At 41.6% G+C, this 11,808-nt stretch overlaps 2 protein-coding genes across 2 annotated transcripts; both read left to right on the top strand.

Annotated features, from left to right (window-relative positions):
• Positions 1–4,259: 4,259 nt before the first annotated feature.
• Positions 4,260–4,829, top strand: LOC101994488 (interferon alpha-12-like). The gene has a single exon (XM_005352713.1). It carries the CDS (start codon positions 4,260–4,262, stop codon positions 4,827–4,829), a length of 570 nt encoding a protein of 189 aa, XP_005352770.1.
• A 3,757-nt stretch (positions 4,830–8,586) lies between these two features.
• LOC101994188 (interferon alpha-12) lies at positions 8,587–9,159 on the top strand. Its single transcript, XM_005352712.2, has one exon. It carries the CDS (start codon positions 8,587–8,589, stop codon positions 9,157–9,159), a length of 573 nt encoding a protein of 190 aa, XP_005352769.1.
• The last annotated feature ends 2,649 nt before the right edge of the window (positions 9,160–11,808 follow it).

The raw sequence follows: 11,808 nt of genomic DNA, 5'->3' as shown, positions 1-11,808 counted from the left end.
GTGCTTCTGCTACTTACATCTTCCTGTTCCATAATTGCTTTAATATTGGCATTGGATCACCTTGACACTGTAGATGACCTTCAAAAACTTAATCAGGAGTCATCCTCCGCTGTACCAGTGACAACTGAACCACCAGCCCTTCTGCACCTGGAGGGAACAGTGAGTGTTTGATATACCACCCAGAGAGCCCTATTCTGTAGATCTTATCCCATGCTCTTCATCCATATACAGCGCCAACAGAGACTAGGCAGCAACACCCTCTCCCACCAACTATCCCCCACGTCACCAGGAACCACCAAACCCACTGGGCCAACCTGCACCTGGAGGGACAGATAAGTGTCTGGTATCTTGTCTGGAGAGTTTTGTTCTCTAGACTCTAGCCTCAGCCCCTCCACCATCTACAGCACCCCCAGCAACCAAACAGCAGGACCATCTCTCTCCTACCATCTCCTACTCCACCAGTAACACATGGACCCGCCAGTCCCACCTGCACCTGGAGAGACAGCAACCACCAGAACCAAAGGCCCCAACTGCACCTAGAGGAAGAGTGAGCACTGGAACTACAGACCCCACGTATACTGATTAGAGGATGAGATGGGTAGACAACATTCAACAACATAAGGAGCAATATGACAACACAAGAAACTAGGGTTCTACAACAGCAAAAGCTAAACATCCCAATGCAGATTAACCAGAAGAAACTGAACTTAAAAATAACTTTATGAAGATAATAGATGCCCCTAAAGAGGAAATGAAAAATTCCCATAGAGAAATGGAGGAAAAGACAGCATAAAATGGAAGAAATCAGTAATTCCATTAAAGGAAGACAAGAAAACTAAGGAAAGTCAAGCAAACAAGTGAAGGAAGGTATCCAAGACTAAAAAATTCAAATAGCAGCAATAAAGAAAACACAAACTGTGGGAATTTGGGGAATGGAAAATCTGGATAAATGACCAGGTACTGCAGATGCAAGCATAGCCAACAGAATGCAAGAGATGGAAGAGGACATCTCAAGCATTGAAGGTACAATAGAGGAAACAGAGTCACCAGTCAAAGAAAACATTAAAGCTGACAAATTTCTAACAATAAACATCCAGGAAACCTCAGACATCATGAAAAGACCAAACCTAAGAATAATAGGATTAGAAGAATTCCAGCTCAAAGGCACAGAGAATATATTCAATAAAAGAATAGAATAAAACTTTCCCAACCTTAAAAATAATATGCCTATGAAGGTACAAATAGATTACAGAATACCAAATAGACTTGACAAAATGCCCCCTTTCCATACAATAATTAAAACACTAAACATACAGAATAAAGAAAGAATACTAAGGGGAAAGGCCAAGTAACATATAAAGGCAGACCTATCAGAATTACACCTGACTTCTCAATGGAAAATCTAAAAGTCAGAAAGTCTTAAACAGACTTTCTGCAGACACTAAGAGACCACAGATGCCAGCCCAGGCTACTATTCCCAGGAAAGCTCTCCATCACCATAGATGGAGAAAACAAGATATTGTGGTTGACAAAAGCAGATTTAGACAATGCCTATCCACAAATGCAGCCCTACAGAAAGTACTAGAAGGAAAACTGAAACCCAAGGAAGTTAGCTGTACTCATAACAACACAGGCAACAGATAACTTCACATCAGCAAACGCCAAAGAAGGGAAATGTAGAAAGAGGCCACTTGTTTCTCCCAGCTGCCCAGAACCAAAATAACCACACAGAAACTGGATCATTTAAATCACTGCTTGAATCATTAGCTCTAGTTTCTCATGGGCTAACTCTTACACATTAATTTAACCCATCTCCGTTAATCTGTGCATCACCACAAGATACTGACCTACCAGCAAAGTTTTAGCACATTTGTTTCCAGTGGCTTTTCTCTGATTCCACCTCTTTTCTCTCAGCATTTAGCTTAGTTTTCCCCACCCAGTTCTATTCCCCTATAGCTCTGCTATAGGCCGAAAGCAGTTTCCTTATTTATCAATAGTAATCACAGCATAAGAAGGAAATCCCACACCAGGGAAACACACAAACACTACCACCACCACCACCACCACCACCAGCACCACCACAAAAATAAAATATGACAGAAATGAACAATTGCTAGTCATTAATATCTCTTAATACCAATGGACTCAATTCACCTATAAAAGACACAGCTTAACAGAATAAATAAAACAGAACCAATCCTTCTGCTGCATACAAGAAACACACCTCAAAGACAGGCATTACCTTGGAGTAAAGGTTTGGGAAATGATTATCTAAGCAAGTGGACCTAAGAAACAAGCATGTGTAGCTATTCTAATAGCCAAAAATAAACATTGAACTAAAATTAATCAAAAGAGAAGGAGAAGGATATTTGATATTTGTCACAGGGAAAATCCAACAAATTGAAGTCTCAATTCTAAACATCTACGCCCCCAATATAAGGGTACTCCCTCTTGTAAAAGAATTATTCCTAAAACTTAAATTATACTTCAAACCCTATACACTAATAGTGGGAAACTTCAACATCCCACTCTCACCAATGGAAAGGTATGCAAGACAAAAACTTAACAGAGATATAAAGGAAATAAAGATGCCATGACTCAAATAGACTTAACAGACATCTATATCACATTCTATCCAAACATAAGAGAACACAACTTCTTCTCAGCCCCTCCTGGAACCTTCTCTAAAATCAACTACTTACTCTGCAACAAAGCAAACATCAACGGATACAAAAAAACTTGAAACAACCACATGTATCTTAGCAGATCACTGTGGCTTAAAGTTAGAATTCAACAATAACACTAATTGCAGAAAGTCCACAAACTCATGGAAATTAAACAATGTCCAACTGACTCATCATTGGGTCAAGGAAGAAATAAAGAAAGAAATGAAAGACTTCCTAAAATTCAATAAAAATGAAAGCACAACATCCCCAGACTTATGGGACACTACAAAAGCAGTGCTAAGAAAGTGTCTACATAAAGAATATGGAAAAATCTGACACTGGCCACTTAACAGCACACTTGAAAGCTCTAAAACCAAAATTCAACCAGGAGGACTAGATGACAAGAAATAATCAAATTAAAGGCTGAAATCAATAAAATAGAAACAAAGGGAACAATACATAAAATCAATGAAATAATGAGTTGGTTATTAGAGATATTCAACAATATAGACAAACCCATATCCAAACTAACCAAAAGACAGAGAGAGAATATCCAAATTAACAAAATCAGAAATGAAAAGTGGGGCATAAAAACAGACATGAAAGAAACCCAGAGAATCATTAGGTCATACTTTGAAAACTCGCACTCTGCAACATTGGAAAATTTAAAAGAGATGGACAATTTTTTGGATAGGTAACACATACCAAAATTAAATCCAGACCAGATAAACTATTTAAATAGACTCATATACCCCAAGGAAATAGAAGCAGTCATCAAAAGCCTCCCAACCATTAAAAGCCCAATTTCCATCTTTTAATGCCAATAACTTGCTTCCCTATTCTCTTGTCTTTCTTGCATTCATTCTTTGCTTCTGTCTGGGCACTTCTTTCTCAGTTACATTTGATTTCTTTATTGTTTTTGTATGTTTGCATTTCATGTGAGTGTTCATGTGTGTTAGGCCATAGTCAATGGGCAGTTGCTACCTCAGTAAAGCCCTGCTTTCCTTCTGTGACAGGTTCTCTCATTCAAGCTTCATCAATGCAGTTAGATTGGCTGGCCTAAAGCTCTAGAGTCTTCTCTGTGTCTACTCCAAAGTTTCAGCATTACAGGTATGTGCTTCTGTGTCTGGCCTTCACGTGGGTGCTGAGAAGCCAAACAACTACACAAGCATGTGGTGTGCAATGCTGAAACAGAAGCACTCAATAGGTTCTAAGTACAACTATGGATGAAATTATTTTCATCCTTTGTATTAGATGAGTAAATTTCATATATTTACGTATAGATATCTATACTGTAAAAGTTAATGTGTCTTCATTTAATAGAAACTTGCTAAATGACTTTGTTAAGATGAGCAGTGAAAGTGAAAGCAATAATGAAAACCAAAATGGTTGAGAAAAATGCCCAGAAATAGTCACAGAATGATTGAAAAAAGGGAAAAGAGAATTAGGAATCAAGGCAAGGCCATTCAGAAAATGGAAACTAGAGCCTTCTCTTACTTAAGACACATGCACACAGGATACTCTTAGAGAACCTAGAGGGGAAGGTTCAGGACTACACAGTACTGAGGACCAACAGCATCTGCAACATCCACAATGGCCAGACCCTGTGCTTTCCTGATGGCCCTGGTGCTGATGAGCTACTGGTCAACCTGCTCTCTGGGGTGTGACCTGCCTCAGACTCATCACCTCAGGAACAAGGGAGCCTTGACACTCCTGGCACAAATGAGGAGACTCTCCCCTCTCTCCTGCCTCAAGGACAGAAAGGACTTTGCTTTCCCTCTGGAGAACATGGATGCCCAGCAGATCCCGAAGGCTCAAGCCATCCCTGTCCTGCAGGAGCTGACCCAGCAGGTCCTCATCCTCTTCAGCTCAAAGGACTCATCTGCTGCTTGGGAGACAACCCTCCTAGACACATTCTGCACTGGCCTCCACCGGCAGCTCAAGGACCTGCAGACCTGTCTGATACAGCAGGTGGGGGTGCAGGAACCTCCCCTGAGCCAGGAAGACTCGCTGGTGGCTGTGAGGAAATACTTCCACAGGATCACTGTCTACCTGAGAGAGAAGAAACATAGTGCTTGTGCCTGGGAGGTGGTCAGAGCAGAAGTCTGGAGAGCCCTGTCTTCCTCAGCCAAATCACTGTCAAGATTGAGCCTGAAGGAGTAGTGAGTCCTGAGCCAAAGTGGAGTGGACTCCTCTGGACTAGGACCCTGCACCTCACTGGAAAGATTGTCTTCCCCAAGATCTCTTTTCCTTTGACGTCATTGATTATGTTTGCCTGCATATTTTCCATAATGTTAGATTCTATTATATTTATTTGTAAGGGCATTTGTTTATTCATTCATTCAAATGTTTTATTTATTTATTTATATCGGTTTTTATGCTTCTTTTACTATTTACATAATTTTAATTACCTTATAATACTATCAATTTTATATTTTCTTTAATGTGCCAAACCAATGTTGTTAATTTATTTCCTCTAGTCAATAAATTTTTTATTATACATGTTTGATCTTATTTGTCAGCCATTAGATCTTTGAAAAAAGTTTTTGATGGTTTTAAACTTATTGTGTCACCATAAATATTACCTATCTGGACTCAGTAGGAAATAATACTGAAAGCAATGTTCGCTGCATAGACGTAAGAGGTGAGTGAATACAATCATCATATAGTCCTAGTTTATCAATGGGAAAATCTTCCTTCTCTCTATTATACATCACTGCTCAGTATGTGTAGCCAGCAGCATGTGCAGAAGGATGTCAGAACATCTTGTTTGTGTCAAGCTGTGCCTTTGTCCTCTGGACCAACTTTTCCTAGACTGCACTTCCCTCCGATTTCTCTGTCCTCTGATAACTAACATTTGACTCTCAACTTCTACCAGATAAACTCCTTTCGATTCAAATATGAGTGAGATCATAAAGTCAAAATAAAATATAGCACAGAACTAATGAGGACTCTTCCTATAATCACTGAGAAACACTGAAATTATGGGCATTAGCCATGTCTTGGAGGAGGCCTCTATTGCTGTGAAAAAGTATCATGACCTAAAGCAACATGTAGATGGAAAGGGTTTATTTTTATTTAAAATCCACAGCATATTCTACTACTGAGGGCAGGGCAGGAGGTTGAGGCAGGGGCTGGTATGGAATCATAGAGGAGCACTGCCTACTGCCTTAATGGCTCAGGGCTGCTCAACCTGATTTTTATGCATACAGAATGGCGTTTCTAGGGGTGAGATCACCTGCAGTGGGATGGATGGTTCTATAGCAGTCATCAGCTAATAGAATGGCTTAAAGATTCATCTTCGGGGTGATTCTATAGAAATATCTTTCCTAATAAGATTCCTTCTTCCCACATGATCCTAGCTGGCATCAAGATGACATGAACTTTTCCAGGAAAAACTCCACTCATAATAGCCTCAAAAAAAACCCATGGATCAAACCTAACAAAGGAAGTGAAATTACTATAAAGTTACTATGCTAGTCCCTCTCAATTTTATTCCTTATTATTTTTTTAGCCTTGCGTTCACTTATTGCTGCCAAATGTGCATGCGTACACTGCCATCTAGTGGACGATGGGCAACCTCTCATGGCTCCCATTACTGAAGAGGCCTGAATCTCCCTTCCCAGCAGCCATCAGTTGTAGTAAACAGTTCCTCAGCTAGGGGTGGGATTTCCTGACGTCGTCCCCGCTTTAAACTGGGGTCTTGTCTGTCTTGATCATATTCAGACTTTGTGCGTGCAGTCACAGCTGCTATCAGCAGGTACAGGCGACTACTCCATTGCGCCCACACCACTGATTGGCTGCAGTCATCAACCGTCTCTGGGCGTTGCCATCTTCCTCTGAGCTCTTGTGTAATGACTGCTGACCCTCGGGATCCAGGAAAGCCAGACTGACCAAGTCTCAGTCACCTGTTCTCTGTCCATTGACCACTTGAGCGTGTCTGTGCGCAGCCGTCTATTGCAAGAGGAAGGTTCTCTGGAGGACGGAGAGATGCACTTGAAACCAGGCACGGAGACACCACGGCCATTGCTCTTCCCCTACAGTCCTGCTACCTACAGTTTCCTGTTTTCATAGTGTGTTAAGATGGATGTTGTCGAGAAGGAAATTATTGGAGTTTTGACTGGGAATGGATTGACTATCTAGGTCACTTTCAAAATTACTCTGATATGTGGCAATGTGGCCACTGCTGTAAATAAAAGCCTTGCTAGTGAATCCACACTAAAATCAGAGCAGCAATATTTTAGGCTTCATGATGCTGAAAACCAAGCAAACATGTTGAGTGTGAGCGTTCAAATGGTCAAGACATGGTGAGCACAGAGATTGGGGCTCAGGAAGAGGGCTGAGGACCCTGTGCCACTGTGCAGCAGGGAGTGTAAGTAGACTCGAACATCACTAAGTAAGTCACCAGGCACCTGGGGAAATACCAGCAGCTGGCGTCAGATTCACTCAGTATAGGCGTAAGTGTTATTGGTCGAAGAACGCTCAGGGCACTAATGATGGACAGCGGGAGATGTCTGCACTGATCCTGACATTGCAGGAAGTGCAAAGAACAACCCCATGGCCTAAAAAACTGCTTCATAAGAGGGTTGGAGAGGGAGAGAAATGTCAGAGAAGCTCCGTTCACTGTAAAAGTCACCATGGCAGCAGCACAGATGCCCCGCCTGTTCTTCACCTGATGAGAGCCCTTCTGGAGCACTAACAGCTACAGAACCCGCAACCCGAGACAGCGTCCTGTAAATCATAGGGACAGAGATGCAGCAGTGCAAAGAATAAGGCTGAAACTTTTATCACAAAGATGTATATGCTATACATTATAACCTTTAGTATATACATACAGATGTGTGTGTATTGTGTGTGTGTGTGTGTGGTGTGTGTGTGTGTGTGATAGAGAGGCAGAGACACACACAGAGAATGCATATATGTGTGAGTGTGAGCCAAAAACTTCTTGCAGCAGCAAGCACGTGGACCAAGAGGACAACTTCCAGGAATCCGTTTTCCACGCCCAGCACTGGCTCAAGGGATCAATATCAATTTTCCAGCCTTCATCAGGAAGCTCTTTACCATTGTGCCATAAGGACCTGTGGATAATCATTAAAAAAAAAATACTTAATATACACTAGAAACCACATTTAGTCTTTCATATAAATTAATATACAACTAAATTAAGAAAGCTAGAATAAAAATGACCTCACTTTTCAAGTTATTTATTTACTGTCCCTCCAGACTGCAGTTTCCCCTCACCCCTCTCCTCTTGGCTTCTCTTTGCCGGTCTCCTTCAAACCCACCCGACAGCCACTGCTCCTCCCTTTCTACTCAGAAACCGACAGGCCTCCCATTGATACATGCAAAACACGGCGTATGACTCCATTTCTTAACACTTAATTAACATATAGAGATGTTAACTGTAAGGTACCATTGCATTAAATATTTGAAAAAATTTAAAACACCAACGTACACTTAGAAAAAAATAAGTGGCAGTAAAATTTACATTACAATCCAAGTAACTCTATTAAGAAGTAAACATGACTCACAAAATTCATTTGCAGTATTAAGTTCAATAATTTTCCAATACAATTATTAGATGAAGGTTTTCATTTTTTACATGTGAGGAATTTCTGTGCTATAAATTGTCCAGGACAGTTTCAGGAATACACTCTAAAGAAACTATGTTGGGGGGCATAAGTGAACATGGTAACAGAAGTGAAACAAAAATGTCTAAAAAGAAGACAGGCACAAGCAGAGGATGACTTAGAGAAAGTGAAAAGGATGTGGGGAGATAAAGGGACAGCATTCAGAAAATGGAAACTAGAGCCTTATCTTATTTAAGACCCATGCACACAGCAGGGTCTTCAGAGAACCTAGCAAGGGAAGGTTCAGGACTACACAGTACTGAGGACCAACAGCATCTGCAACATCCACAATGGCCAGACTCTGTGCTTTCCTGATGACCCTGGTGCTGATGAGCTACTGGTCAACCTGCTCTCTGGGGTGTGACCTGCCTCAGACTCATCACCTCAGGAACAAGGGAGCCTTGACACTCCTGGCACAAATGAGGAGACTCTCCCCTCTCTCCTGCCTCAAGGACAGAAAGGACTTTGCTTTCCCTCTGGAGAACGTGGATGCCCAGCAGATCCAGAAGGCTCAAGCCATCCCTGTCCTGCAGGAGCTGACCCAGCAGGTCCTCATCCTCTTCAGCTCAAAGGACTCATCAGCTGCTTGGGAGACAACCCTCCTAGACACATTCTGCACTGGCCTCCACCAGCAGCTCAAGGACCTGCAGGCCTGTCTGATGCAGCAGGTGGGGTTGCAGGAATCTCCCCTGAGCCAGGAAGACTCGCTGGTGGCTGTGAGGAAATACTTCCACAGGATCACTGTCTACCTGAGAGAGAAGAAACACAGTCCCTGTGCCTGGGAGGTGGTAAGAGCAGAAGTCTGGAGAGCCCTGTCTTCCTCAGCCAACTTGCTGTCAAGATTGAGTGAGGAGCAGGAGTGAGTCCTGAGCCAGAGTGAAGGGGACTCTCCTGGACTAGGACCCTGCACCTCACTGCTCAGACTCTGCAGTCACAAAAATCTCACTCATTTTGTCATGAACTCAATCAACACGCCTACATGTTCTATCAACAATGAACAATACTTCTATCTCTCTTTAAAGACACTTGTTCTTCATCCACCAAATCTATTTATTTATTTATTTATTTAATTGTTTAATTTTCTATTCATTCATTCATTCATTAACTATTTGTGTAATGTAGCATGTTTTGTGTTATAATTTGGTATGTATTTGCATTTTCCATAAATTATTCCTAATTTGATCTGATTATGTCTCTTCATTCTTTACTTATTTTCAAATTTTTAATATTTAAGCTGTTATTCTGGTGTAAATATTAATACATGATCAGGATACAAAGTACTGTGGGTGCATGGAATGATGTATATTCTTCAGACAAATATATAAACCTATCGAATACTTCTCAATCATTGCTTGTAAAGTCCTGTCTTTGAGTTTCTCCTACTAATCTCACGCTTCTGTATGGACAGTCATCACACAGTGTAGCAGTAAGTCAGAATGTCTCGCTCCTGTCAGATTGTGATCCCTTTAATCAATTATACCCCTGATTTCACCAGCCTCTAACCACCCTGACTCTGTATCAGAGTAGATCTAGTATTCTACTCTCAACTTCAAGGAATTTAAACATTTAGGGAAGCTAATGTTAATGAAGTCATGTACCACAGCATAAAAAGAGAGCACACGGTAATAAATATCCACCCTGTATACCACTGACAACCTCCCAGAGAGGAAATCTGGCAATCAAGCCATTCATGATAGCTGCTGAAAAAATCCCTTGGAACCAGTCTAGACTGGGATTTGAAATATGTATAAACAAATCCTTCAGAAACCCACAATTGCATCACAGTTTCCTGTGTTATCTTCTTCACAAAGTTTGTTTTTGTGGTTACTGAATGGACGATTTTTGTACTGTGCAACCCATTTCAAAATCGTTCACAAGTGAACTTAAAGATGCAAGGAGGAGATTGACTTCTCCACTCCTGAACATTCTTCCAGTCCTGCCTTGTATACATGGTTTGATTTAACCGTACACATACTCACCGTCATCCGTCCGCAACACTTTTATCTTAGTGAGCATGTAGGCTACAAGTATGTGTTTTCACTGTAAGGTTCCAGTAGTGTAAAGAAAATGATCTACTTTTCTGCTTAATTTTAATGTCTTCATTCAGCACAATGCTTTCACGACAAATTTGGTGTTTGGATTTAAGGTGAAATTGCCACACCCCAGATGTCTTTAGGCTCAGGTGAGCAGCACTGGATTTAGCACCCTAACACCCTCTATTTCAATGAGACAGATGTCATCATGTTACCCTCAGGATGCACCACAAAATCTGCTTTAAGTTTTAGACTTTGGCATTTTATGCTGGGACTAAGATTGAAAATGCCCTTCAGTTACTCTCACAGGTGGTGCTAGAAACAGTGAGAAACACCCAGCAGCAGAGGCTCAAGATTAACATCTCAAATACGTCTGCCATGAAGTTGAGGAAGTGAGCATCCTCATTCAGTTGTATTTATCCTCAGATTTAATAATACAGCTCAATGTATGGCTCATAGGGAAGATTCTAATACTAAATTAGCATCAATCAGTCAACTGTGCCAGAAAACCGAGAACCAAGCCAGGGTACACACCACTGTGTGCTGTATGTTCCCCTAATAATCCAGGCATAGCCACCACTTGTTGATTAAATGTTGATCACAAAATAGTATTTGATTAAAGAACAAATACTTATCGATTAAATTGATATTAACACAAACTACAAAATTTCCTTATTGATAGAGGCAACCCAGTATTTTTTTTTTTTAATAAACATCTGGGATCTCTTGACACTCTGACCTGACCATAAGGATCACATCTGAAAACACAGTCCCGTCACATCAACAACTAGGCATAGGAGCAGGAACCTTCCAGGATTTATGAAACGTAAACCCAGAGGACATGGCATCCAGTATGAATTCTGAAGTCATCTAGTGAGCCCACAGCTCCTTCAACAGGCAGTAACCTTCTAGGATTTATTAAACGTAAACCCAGAGGACATGGCATCCAGTATGAGTTCTGAAGTCATCTAGTGAGCCCTCTCTCATGGAGTAAGATATAAGAGGGAGGGCTGGGGGTGTGGTGTCACTGTGCAGCAGAGAGCGCTAATGAATCTGAGAGCTGCTAACTCAGACCCATGGTACTGGAGAAGCAACACCATCCTGGGATCAGACTCTGCACACACATACACACCAAGGAGGAACCAGCACTGAGTGTCTGGGTGATTGTCACAGGTTGAATGACACTGTAGACCTCACTACATAGTGGTGGGCACAAAGGGGGATGTTTGTACTGATCTTGACTTTGAGAGACCAGGGAAGCACAGCCACAAGCCCTGCAGGAATTCATTCCTGAGAGAGAGAAATGACAGAGAACCCCTTTGCCTGCATGAGTCACCCAAGGGAATGAAGAGGAAAAGCCCCATCTGGTTCTTCATTCTGAAGAGATTGTGCTAGGAAGGCTCTGCCCAATCCCTGCCCAGTTATGGAAGCCCAGGGGGCTATGGAGCATCACTTTCCACTTAAAGTAAACAAGGAAGC

The sequence above is a fragment of the Microtus ochrogaster genome, chromosome 10 (assembly GCF_000317375.1).
Source record: "Microtus ochrogaster isolate Prairie Vole_2 chromosome 10, MicOch1.0, whole genome shotgun sequence".
Lineage (NCBI taxonomy): Eukaryota > Metazoa > Chordata > Mammalia > Rodentia > Cricetidae > Microtus > Microtus ochrogaster.
The sequence above is the reverse complement of the archived record's forward strand: the minus strand, read 5'-3'. Positions and strand labels throughout refer to the sequence as shown.